Raw genomic sequence first — 13,094 nt, 5'->3', positions numbered from 1 at the left:
GTTCTATCAAGAAGCTGAAATAAAGGGGAAAGCTATGAATCCATGTTGTACCCACTCACCCCTGTCACTCTGCTCTCGTTTTATTGTCCTTGTTAATGTTATTGTGTCACTAACTGAAGCTGATTTAGTCTAAATTAAACCTGTGTAGTGAAACTCTGAAAGTCCTCCAAATGATCTCCACCAGGTCTAATTTAGATGTCGACCTTATTCTATTCATGCCTCTTTAATACATGTACAGACCAATCGTGGCACTGCAGTGCAGCGCACACACCCGACATTAATGAGTTAAGCCAGTGTTGAAGTTTTTTACTCTTATTGTAATGAACTCACCCAGAATGGCTCTGCCCTAGAGCAGTTAATTTCCTTCCATTGCTTTGCTGGCCTCTGCCTCCTGCTCATCACAAATGTGTCTCATTTAAGAATGATACTGGCACGGAGCTTGTTCCAGTGGAAATTCTGGCTCAGCAAATCCAGATTGTAGACAGCTGTTACTCAGTGGCAGCAAAGCATCATGCTGGAAACATCTTTCAACTCTGCTACTGCCTGTTCAGCTCTCGTCCTAATTGTAATGAGCACATCTTAGATATAGATTGGTTTGTGGATTATTATTGAATAGTTCATCATTTAACCCAGGAGGAATGTTTCTTGCTCGTGAGAAGGAAGGATGCGGTTGTGGAGGTTGGAGTATGGAGCTCTGTTTTTACTGCTGTGCTGGTGGTGCCCCCCCCCCCCCCCGCCGCCCTCCCTGCTGTGCGTCCACAGATTCCTGCTGTGCATTGAGGGTCTGGCTGAATTATTGAGTGTAAGTGAACAAGGCTTCTCTCCCTGCCCGCCCCTCCCACCACCGCAGCTCCCACACCCAAACCACAGCTTGGAATGAAGCGTGAGGAGAGTGAGATGTCACCGACCCAGCGCGCTGTCGCATATGACACTCAAATCCGAGCATAGTGTTGCATATTGATTTGCGTGTGTGTGCTACTCCAAACTGTGACTGGCGTTTGCAACGAAGCCAGCTCCTCTCCACACTTCACTGAACTGTGTTGCCAGAAAGTTCTCTGCCAACTGTGCCAGAATTAATCAACGGTTTCTTTAGACAGAAACTTCACTCTGGTGACTGTTAAAGAAAGTTTGTCTTTGAAAAAGAAGTTTTGTTTCAACTGTTGTTTCTTTGTACAAAAATAGTTCGTTTTTGATTATGTTCCTTAGACTTAAGCAAATTGTGGAGTAAATAAATAAAGAAATAGTGGACTCTTTAAAAGTGAACATGCCACTTTTGTAAATCTTAATTGGATACAAGCTGCAGTTGCTTCAATTTGTTCGACGTTGCTGGCAGCCCCTTTGACTGTAGGTCAGTTTTGGTCATGAATGATAATAAAATGTTTTGCCTAGTAAAGTGTTTATTTTTTCCGCTGAAAGACTGAAGAAACAGTGAAGGACAAAAACACATACTCGGAGGAGAGCCTGAATGTAAATATATCAAATTCTCATCAGTGCCATCACTGCACTAAAACCTTGAAACTTTCTCAGATTTGGATTTATTATACTAACCCATTTGATTAGAATCCTTTATCAAGATCAGCTACAAAAGAGGGGAAATGAAATACAGTGTTGCTGACGATTAGCTCAATGACGTGTGAATTATGAACTGAACTGCCCTCTCCTCCGGAGTCCTCTGTTCCCATCCTCTGCTCCTTCTTTCTTTTCTTCTCACTGTTTTTCTTTTTTTTTTTTATCTCTGTCCCTCTCCACTTTTCTCTGCCCAGACTGTTTTATCAGCAGGGTGGGTATTATGAATAACATGGGCTTCTTTTTTTCTTTAGATTTTTGCATGCTGTGATTTAGCCTTTGGCCCTCTGGCAGAGTGGTGGGCTATTTTTGGAGCTTGAACCATGGCAGGAGGAGTAAGAGATGAGGGAGCAGGAGCGAATGAGCGAGAGAGGGAGGCATTGTTCAGGCCCAATATGGCCGCTTCTTCCTAGAACACCCTGAGCATCCCCGCCTCAGGGCAGGGAAATGATCGGCTCCGAGTGTCTGAGTAAACACAGACTTCTACGCAGATAATAGCGCCGACTGCTACACGCGCTGAGCATGTATACTTTCACATTCAGAGAAGCATTTGTTCATCCTGTAGCGAAATAAATCTCTTAATCTTATTATGATGTTGATCTTAGCACAGATCTGTACATCGCTTCAAATATTTTGTGTTTGATATTAAGTCTCAAGTCAAAAACAAACTTTGACTGAAGCAGAGCAGCACACTGACAGTTGTGGTGTGTGAGAGGAACAGACTGAAGCTGGAGTCTGTCTTCTCATCCTGTTTACTGTCTCTATTTGATCATCTAATACCAGAATTAAAATCAGCACTCTGCCCTTGTTTTTGGCTTTGTCTGCGGCTTACCATGATACCACAAATCAGCCTACGCCATGGAGTTCCATGTACCTCCACTGTCTCATTACTTTATGGTGTAAAAGCTGGATATACAATTGATTCATTTCTTTTTTTTTTCTTGTGTCTTCCAATCAGGTCCCACCTGGGCTGCACCGGTAGCAGCAGTGAGCCAGCCCAGCCTCCTGCCCCACACCTACGCCCTCCCTCAACCACCATCCTTCAACCACAGCGTGACTGCACAGTCACCCATCATAGGAGTAACCCCATCCATCCAGACACCAGTGCCCCCACAACACCCACTCATGACCGCCCACTTCCAGCTGACGCCACAGACGACCCCGCAACCACCATCCATGGTGCTGAGCATGCCCAGCCAGCCTCCGTACCCCTCAGCTCAGCCCTCTGTCGTACCGTCCACCCTCACTGTCCAAGCCAACCATGTGGTTCAGCCGAGCCCTCATAGTGTAATGGGCAACGGCCACCTAACCTCTCACCCCGGCCTCATCCAGCACCCGGCCCTGCCTCTGACCAATGGACAGGCAGCAGAAGCAGCGCAGGCCCAGCCCACAGCTGCAGACAGTCAGGATGGTCTTAACGGGCTGCAAATGCTGCGGACAGTCGGGATGGGGAAGTACGAGTTCAGTGACCCAGGACATCCGAAGGGTAAGCGCAGACAGCCTCAGCTGATGCACTCTGCACAGCAAGCTTTTTTTGAGGTTTTTTAGACTCACTGTCGACCAGATATGGAATCTGTCATGACTAACTATCAAACACTAAATCAAAACAGAGCTGGCAACCTAAGCTTAGAAGTGAATCCAAGCCGCAGAGGTGTTAGGCATGAAATCAATGTAGTCTTAGCTCTCTATTGCTTGTGACCTCGCCTTATTTGGGGCAGTGCTGGAATGAAACACATAGGCCTCTGCCCCCTGTCGCTATACCAGAGTAGTCTCTGATGCCAACAGTCATAAACAAGGCCACAAACACTCAAGCAAGGGTTGTTAAAATATAACTTGCAACCAGAGCCATTTCACTTCCAAGCTGCTCCAAGGTTGCAGAGAGCGGAGGTGCACCTAAAGCAGCAGAGAGACATGGGCTTCTAAAAACCTGTAATACTGCCTACACTGGATTCTTTGGGGAAAAAGAATATGTTGTGCTGCTCTCAAAATACTGTACAACAGCAGCATCTGCACCGCTGCGCTCTGAAATCAGTTAAAAGGGTCTCAGGTTTAGCTTTTCAGCTTTGCAATGCTCACAAGGCCTACTAAACACAAGGCAGGAAGAGCTTTCAGTCCCTGCCTTCACATCTCTCTTGAAATCGTTTGAAGCCTTGTTGACTTGCGCTGTGTTTGTGAAGGTGCCTCACTGCTCCGGCTCATGTCTGAGTCTGCAAACCGTAAATTGGTGTTTGGTTTAACCTTGGAGTTTATGATGCAGGGCACTAGAAACAGATGTTCGCAATTCCCCGACCAATTTTCGCATTTAATGAAGCTTTTAATTTAGGTTTAGATTGTTTTCTTTTTCCTGATTCATTTTGATCAATAAAATGTGTGCAAATGAACTTGTAGATTGCAAAAAAGCAATTATTTTGGGGGCTGCCTGTGATACATTGAAATGAGACTGCAGGTAGAATTGGAAATGGATAATTACACGAGCTTGTCAGTGTGGTCCACCCTCTATTGAATGAGAGCTTCTAGCTTGTTTTAGGTTGACTCGACTATCGTGATCCATTAACCATGTATATGTCAAAATTTATTGACCAGGCCAACAAAGATGGAGTTAAATTGGAATTACAGTACTCATAAAGTTCCATTTTAAATGAAAGAAAAGCACTAGGATTGTTAAAATTCAGAAGCGGACACACTGTTGCTGTGATTCATGTAATGATAAAGTTAACATTCAGTTTGTGTGGTTATACTTATACCAGCTGTCGTATTTCAAAGGCAGAAGGGAAAACATCCCTGTTTCAATTTCTAGACATCATGCATACTTGAAATCTTGTATAGCCTTCTATGAAGGTCAAACGACAAATAGGAGCACTTGAATCTCAAAACTCCTCTATCCTCCTATTTTTCACATCCCTCTTTAGCATTAAGTAGACATTAGTAGGCATGCCATTGGGGTATTATCACAAGGACAGTGGTGATAGGTAAAATGTTGAGAACCAGTAAACTAGCAACCATGAAATTTCTTCTGCAGACCCGTCTGCTGACAGGAATACTTATCATTGCAGTTGTAATCACAACAATACCATCCTGAACGCTCTTCCCCTCAGACTCTGCACACTGCTGTCCTTCTTTCTGTGCTTCTCTGTCTCTCTGATTATCTCTGTCTGGTACTTCCTGTCTGTTTCTTTCTTTTCCCAATGTTTTCTCATCCACTCCAAGAAGTTACAAATCCTAAACTCCCTCAGGACTTATGTATTCTGTTTTAAATCAATTAACACTACATATTGTTGCGGCAAGGGTGCGTACTGTTCTGCTGCACTGGCATGGTGGTAAATATGGAGGGTAAGCTCTTGCGACCTGCGTTCTGGCTTGCCTCTGTGATAATTATCTCGGACCTGCTGTTGGCACTTTCTGCTTGGACACAAAACAAAACAAAAGTAGTTTGTGAAAAGAAGAGAAAGCAGCTGCAGGTCAGAGTTCAGTGTTTCTGCAGCCCTCTAATGGCTGAGGTGAGGATAAGAGGGTTGGTGAATCTGATCCCAGGGCAGAGATTGAGTGTTACACACATCTGATATAAAACAAAGGAAGCAAATTAAGTCACAGGGCACACACACACACACACACACACACACACACACACACACACACACACACACACACACACACACACACACACACACAATATATATATATATATTTTCTTGATCTCTTGCTTCTCACAAACACACACAGGCTTTATTTTGTCCTCAAGAAATTTATATCGGTAAAGTGCAATAAAAAAATACACAGATGGCACACACACAAACTGGACACCAGTTCACTCATACAGGATGAAGCTTGTCAGGGCGTCTGGGGTACAAGCCAAAAAAAGGAATAAATTAGGTGCCCAAACTCACGCTGTGCCACTGACTGACATGTGGGATACTTTGCTTGAATAGCTGATGAGTTATCATCCTGAAATAGATCCAACAATCGACATAGCCCAAGCAAATCAAGGCATTAACAGGGATGGTTAGTTGGACACTGAGAGACTATGCTGTAATGTTTTCTTTTCCATGGTCAAATCCTGGTCAACTGTCTCACGTGGGGGTTTTCAGTAGTGATTATTGGACGGGCAGTTTAAATACCAAAGCCATTACTTAAATCATTGTGTTGCTGCATTAATAAAAGTTTGAGCCTGCATGCACAACGCTAGTAAGCACTGGTGTGCTGAGAAGGGTCTGTGGCCTTTTGATGGCAAAGGCCTGGATCATGGTGGAGCTGACAGAGCTCTTCCCCTTTAATCCAGCTGCACAACAGGTCGCTCTGTGTGTGTGTGTGTGTGTGTGTGTGTGTGTGTGTGTGTGTGTGTGTGTATGTGTGTGTGTGTGTGTGTGTGTATGTGTGTGTATGTGCACGATTGCACGCGTGCACAACTTCTTGGGTGTGACTGCATGGATGTTTTGTCAGATGTCAGCATCACAGCCTTAAAGTCGAGCGCCACAGTGACAGAAATCACACTCCATGTTTGATTTGGCTTTGCCTTCAAAGGGAGCAATTTGTCTTCGCTCTGCATCAGTGGGCACATCAACAACTGTGTGCTCCTGTCTTGTATGTGCGTCTGTTTGTGTGTTGTCTGGGTATTTGTCTGTATTTCTGTTTACTGTATATAGTATGTCTGTTTTTTTATGTCTGCGTAAATGCCATATGTTTGTGCACCTGTACGTGTGTGAAGATTCACACAGAGCAGCTTGAAGGCAGCTCCAACCTCATCACCTACTGAGATATGCCAGTCACCAGGCTGTGATCTGTCTACCTGGTTTCTCCATCCACAGCAGGGCCTTTCACAATATCTGCCTGTCATGGTGTACAAATCGAACTCCACGCCGATTGTTAATTTCCGCCACACCACCTACTCTGCGCATTTTTTATTGTCTTCCCTTTATTTCTTTCAACTTCAGATTTGATCGGAATAAAAGCAGGATTTGAAAAAGCTTCTGCACATTTAAATAATCTATCCACATCTGTAGCTCTATCCGCAGCCATCGCAGCTGTCAGCACATTGTGTGAATATAGGTTGACTGATGTTGTTGTTAAAAGGGACGATAATAAGAAAGGAAAAAAAAGCAAAAGAACAGGGCACAGGAGGGGGCGAAAGTAGAAGAGAGGGATGCTGGGAGAGAGTGAACATGAGAGAGAGGGAGATGCTGAAGGCAGATGCGGTGTGTGTCTATTGACCAAGTCATTAAAATCGATGGCTGTCCTGATGAATATCAGCTGGGGGAAGCTAGTGCCGAGCTCAGCAGGGACAGACTCACTCACTGCAAACGTGATAGAGCACCATTTAAAGGCAACTCCTCACTGAAACACATTCATATCAAAAGAAAGTTATTATTTCTACATATCTATTCTACATATCAGCCACTCATATGATGTTTTTGATATTGTTTTCCCAACTGAGAATAGCTGTGTTGTGCTGTGTGCTGAAGGCAATGCTGTTTTTTTTTTTTGGTTTTTTTTTGGTGGTGTTGGTAAAGTAGACAGATGATGTAGACGATGAAATCCAGTCGCCGTGTGTGTTGGAAGCTTTAGCTGAGACTGAAGTTGGAAGTCACAGATCTGTCAGGCCACCTGCTGCTGCACTGAGTATGTGCCGCAGCTCATCGCCTCTTTTCTCATGTCAAACATCATCTTAGTGTTTCCTTCCACCTTGCTGCCCTTTACCGGTCCCGTTCTCTTTTGTCCCTCACACGGACACACACACACATTGTTAAGACGCACGTATGCACACAGATGATCACATGCATAAATGCACCCGAGAGGAAACACACACAGGCACACCACCATAAGAGAGGGACACACGTAGGCCCACTCTTCCACCATCACACACATCCGGCGGCACCCAGGCTCTCCTCGCTGCCCAGGAAGTTCATCTTCCAGTCAGCTCACATCAGCCATCATCTGGGGAGCGAGCAGCTCCAGAGCTGCTAGTGAATGCAATTAAGATGCCTTGCTGAGTTAAGATCAGTGTTTTACTTTGCTACAGTGAGTCCGGTGCACACTCATATGCAGCAGCGGCTCAGCTTCCATCTGCTGTATCTGCCACGTCTGCCTTATTCAAACTTTGGTCTCAGTAAGACTTTAATTATGTATTCATTTTTGTTTACTTTTGGACAGAGCATATTGGCACTGTGGCATTACTGTCCACTTGCGTATTGGTTCTTTGCACATTATTGCTGCAATATTACCGCTAAGTGAGGAAATTATAGGTAACCAAATTAGTAAGATAGTGGCTGTTTACAAGGCCAGGCTGTGTGTGCTGGTTATGTTTATTTAAGGGAGATATGTGCTGTTCGCTGGAGACTTATCACAGCTCATCAAAGCTTATTTAGAAATGGACATGCTGTATTATTGAGTGTTGTTTTTTTTTTACCTTGTTGCTGCTTTATGATGCTACTGGATGTGATAATGACATTTTATTCTTGAACATGTTTTGCAGATTGCATGTCTCTCTCTCACCTTGGAGACCTTTGTCTATAGTCTGAAGTAGCTACAGTTATTAAGTAGACATAAAGCATACAGTATTATCAGTATTATTAGCAGTATATAAATACTCATTTTGACTCAACCACAAGAATATACTGCTAGCATGACAGGCTTTTCAAACCAGTTATTAAAAACAGAGCCAGTTTGTGATAGCCACGCTGAGACCATTAATCATAGCAAGCACATTAATTAAACCCTCCCCTTCCCTTTCTCTCCCTCTTTCTCTGTCTCTATCCCTCTCTCACTTGCAGAGGATCTCGACTACCGCTACATCCTCACTGGCGTTTATACAAAAGTACGCCTTTGACCAAGACAGATATACTGAATTTGGTGTGGGAGTTGTAGATTTTTTTTTTTTATTTTAATTTTCAATGTGCTGACTCGGATCAAGGTACTCAGAATAAGCGGTGGCAAATTAATTAAAGTCAGTGCGGTGTTGTGTTGGGTGATTATCTTAAAGCTATCCACATCAGGATTAGCTAAAGCATAACTGGGGTTATTATGATTCCAAAACAGGCTTAACTTGAAATATGAAATGCATGGATTTTAAAGTGTTTTTCTATCTCTTTTATTCTTTAATTCTAGATGGCTCTAGTGGAAACTGAAAAGGGATTCACAAGAGCTGAGAATGTTGCAAATTATTAATGAGGTTGAAATTTATTCCAATCACTGTGGACTCGGTATGTGCAGGTAATTCTCATAAATGAATACATGCAATATCACAGTGATATGCTTATGAGTAACCTTGGCACATGAGTCGATATGGGGCCTACATATTAATGATATTGACTCAAACATCTCATTTTAGAATGGCAGGAGAGGTCTGGAGACCACCGCACTTGTGTTCAGATGTAGCCGAGCAGCTACCCGACACTGTCTCTTTAACTTTGCTAAGGATGGCTTCCATTGAGATGTCTAACTGTTTCTAGTACTGCTCTGGCTCTCAGGAGAGAGCAAAAAGAAGAGGAAGGGAGGGGAGGGGAGGAAACGTGAGGTGAGCAGCAGCAGTGTGTCATAAGCGGAGGAAGGAAAAGCTGCTTGCCCTCGTTCTTTCTCTCCCTCGTTATCGTATTTTAAAGGAGAGGAGCCCCGCCAGGAGCCCCAATACATTATATCCCCCCACAGTTAATATAGGGACGGCGGATAGCTCATTAAGATTGATCATTCCTCGTCCACCTCCACCATGCAGAACACAGCACCGGCTTCATTAATCACTGGGATTTCAAGATAAAGCTCAGTGGCGGCACAGTCGCAGGACCCGGAGCCTGACAGCCCGGCTGCTACACGCATAATCACAGACGCAATGCAGCCAAGGAGCAGCCGCCCGGCTTCCTGCCACGCTAGAGGGGGCACCATATCTACGCCTCCCTCCCTCCTCCATCCTCTCCTCAACCTATACTCTCCTCCCTCCCCTCCTCCCCACCTGTCTTCTTCACTGCAATTGTCTGTCTGTTGTTTTCACTCGGCCCCACTCCTGACACCACCCCTCCCATGCTGTTGTTTCTCAGCATCCTCTCCAGCCCCCCCACCATCCTAACATCCACCTGCTTCCCATACCCACTTATAGCCTTTGCTTTTTTTTTTCCCTTTCCTCTCTTTTCATCCACTTGCTTCCCACCCCCACACCACCCCCCCATGTTATATATTTCCTTCCCCACCGTACCTGCCACCTGTTCCATGCCTCTAACTTCTTTCTCCGCCTCCTCGCTTTCTGTACTCCACTGATGCTGGACTTGTTAGCCATTTCTCTAATAGCTTTTTTTTTGGAAATGCCTCAGTTAGCAAAGTGGCAGTGGAAAATTTAAGAGAAGAAAGGATTAAAGAGGAAAAAAAAGTCCAGTCAGCCCAGATTGCTCATTTGCCTGTGACAGCTGGACCGAGTGTCAGATGGCTGTTTTCATCTAAAACACACAATCAGTCTGTCTCTTTTGCCTTATTATCCTTACAAAAAAATCTGCAATTTCTATCCAGAGCCACAGCTAGCTGGTTGAGAATTGGAAGTGCTTAATATGTTATTTGAAATCTTTATGACACTTTGTTTAAATCATCTGCTGCAATTTGAAGTTGACATCCACGGATGCTCCATGGTTTATCTATCAAATCTGTCGTGACTTAAAAAGGACTGAAAATAAAGGTTTTGTCCTCAGTCCTTCCCAGCTTAGTTTAATTTTGTATTCATTAAATAACCTGAATTTAAGCTCAATAATCAGTGTGACTGCTGTGTACGTTTAAAAAAGTACTAACTAAACACTGCAGGACTGTTTGCTTTAGTCGTAATCATATCTCTTCTCAGGTATTCATATCTATTGTGGGCAGGTGGAGGTTGTGAGATAAGGTGAGTTTCTCTCCACTGCCTGTCTTTCAAAAGATTTATTTCCCTCTGTGACACTTTCTTGCCCCGTATTGTACTATGAAATAAAAAGCTAATCCAAAATAACATTAAATTGAACAGCTCTAGAGAGTGCCATTGGGTTGTATGACTAAATCAGAAATGGTCTGTCACTGTGCTAAACCAAGCATTTTCTAAGGGAGCCCGTAATGGTTTTTTTTAGAATTGTTTTTTGAAGTTTTTTTGTTAGATGGCTCTTTTGTTAGACTGAACCTATTTTTTCTGGGCCAACAACCTTGTTGCTTCTATACTTTCCAGTCAGTTTTTAACAGTGGAAGAAATGTTCAGTTCTGTTTCTTTGAGGGAAACTATACAGTCATTGATCCAGTGTTTCCAAAATGTACTTTAAAAATCAAATTGAATCATTTGAAAACCCTAACAGTGCAAGTGATTTGAAATTACATCTCCTATCGCCACACTAGAGAATAATTGTGCAAATTTTGGGTCTGGTTTTCCCCCTCCAGGCAATTGTGGGGGTGTTCCTGATTCAAAGCTGAACCAGACTATCTGCCCAAATGACCTTGTAGTGTCAGGGGTTCACAGACATAATCTTAATGTCACTGACTGGATTGGAGTTAATACCAAACTAAACTAATATTTGAAGTCCTGTATTGTGAAATAATCACCAATGGAATACTGAGCAGAAATTTACAAAAGCCAACGAGAGGGAGCTGACCAAGAAGCATCACCAACAGGATGTTGTGTACTAACAGTAAAACTTTGTCTTCTCAGCCATGACTTTTTTTTTTTTTTTTTGAAAATCCTCTAGAGTGTACCAAGCCTAAGCAAGTGAGCAGAGAAGTGTAAACTGTGTAAACAGATATCTCGGAATCATAAGTAGTTCAGATAGTTGACCAAGTAATGAACATATGGTATTACAATATCCACTTTTATATAATAAATAGTGTTAAATAAATGAAATCAGGTGATCACATTTGGATCATAGAGGATAGTGTGGATGAAAGGGCACTTGAGTTCATGTGACAGGCCTGAGGAGATATATATTTGACAAAAAATCTACTGAACTAAGTGGACTATAAACTATAGTTTAATCTGTAATTCATATAACATAAGCTCATTGCTGGGATTGTTTTCACCTTTTGAGTCTGTCTGTGTGTCATCATAGTTAAATGTGGTGTTTGTATGTCTGTCTGTCTGTGGACAGATTTTGTCAGTGCAACAGCGTCACAACCGTGCAAGTCTGTCACAAAACTTCACAGGGTTGTAGTTGACATCAGAATGAAGGCTGAGTTTGAAGATGGGTGTTGTCTGACCAGTGAGTACTAAGTACTCATTTAATAATGTAGAAATGATACTGAGTACTCAAAGGTCATAAGGTCAACATGTTGACAGGCGTCCTATAACAAGATGTTCCCCAGTTTGTTTTATTTGTGAAATCTGAATAAGATTAGCAGCATAACACAGAGAAAGTCAAGTGCTTCAAATATTGTAACAAATTGGACTTAGGCACAGTGCTTGAGCGAATTCACTTTCCATCGCTGGTTTTATTATTTTTAAGGAAAATTTAGAGCCTCATTTTAATCTTCTCATGTACTCCTGGGTCCCATCCATGACTTTCAAACTCACACACTGACACTCATACTGTTTCTCAGAGCTGTAGCATCATGCATTAAGTATTCAGGAGAGATCTCAAACTGAAACAGTACCATTTGCCTCCACGAGACGTCCACTGCCCTCAGTTATGTAGGAGCAAATTGATTTGTGTGTGATGTAGTGTCAAAGTGAATGTAGGTTACACCCTCAAATGGGCCTGCATCTCAAACACCTCATGTCTGAGACTATCTGATATGACGTGATTAATCGCCACAAGTCAAATGTCAATGTGTTATTCTGCACATCAGCTATGAAATAGGTAGTAATGCATTATCAATTAGACTGAGTGTAAACCCAGCAGATGTTACCAGGAAGCCCGTCAATAGCGGATGTTTCTCTCTAATGAGAAGGCATAATTGCAACAGGGAGGGAACTCGGTATCCAAAACAGCAGCAGATGTGCTGCAACATCTCAGCAAAAAAACTCCAGAAGTTGAGCAGGATTAGTTCGCTAATGTTGAGTGTGATCACTTATCTGAGTGGATAGTCAAACTTTCTCCTCATGCAGAAACTTTTAAATGGGTTTGATAATGCATGCAGGGCATCTAATAAATACTAATGACAGGACCAGACATTACCAAGAATGGCTCCCCTGTCAAACTTATTATTCCACAGAGTTAGCAACAGGCTTAGCATGTGAAGATATATAATTCGTCTGTGACACAGACAAATGATAATGGCCTGAATTGCAATCAAGAGATGTTTGCAGGCTAGTGCTGCACTCTGTAAGCTAAATAGACTTAAAATCTCCCTTAGCAGTAAGACGGACAATGATGAGATGCCGAAACAGCAATATGCTTGTGCCCTATTAAGTTTACAGAATGCGTGTTGTTGCTAGAGACTGCAGCTCTGAATTATAGTGTTGATTATTATCATTATTCTGTCACAGTAGTCATTGTACCCACTCTCCTTTCACAGATACAGACAGAGTTTTCTTATGTAATGCAGCTTGCTCGACTGCAGGATAAAAATGTATCGTCTTAGAGAGTTAAACTTGGATTACAACTTTACGC

The 13,094-nt window shown here is 42.9% G+C and overlaps 1 protein-coding gene across 6 annotated transcripts in view; it reads left to right on the top strand.

The window, feature by feature from the left end:
• LOC139621855 (kelch-like protein 29) overlaps window positions 1-13,094 on the top strand; it is a 200,879-nt gene that overhangs the window by 101,235 nt on the left and 86,550 nt on the right. For all 6 annotated transcript variants that reach the window (XM_071478759.1, XM_071478763.1, XM_071478764.1 and 3 more), the window contains one exon: window positions 2,525-3,052. In XM_071478759.1, the coding sequence (XP_071334860.1) occupies window positions 2,525-3,052 (528 nt within the window). The remainder of the gene's footprint in view (window positions 1-2,524; window positions 3,053-13,094) is intronic.

The sequence above is a fragment of the Trachinotus anak genome, unplaced genomic scaffold (assembly GCF_046630095.1).
Source record: "Trachinotus anak isolate AG129_WGS33_773 ecotype Australia unplaced genomic scaffold, CSIRO_AGI_Tana_v1 ptg000005l, whole genome shotgun sequence".
NCBI lineage: Eukaryota > Metazoa > Chordata > Actinopteri > Carangiformes > Carangidae > Trachinotus > Trachinotus anak.
Note: the sequence above shows the minus strand (reverse complement) of the source record. Positions and strands in the feature narration are given on the sequence as shown.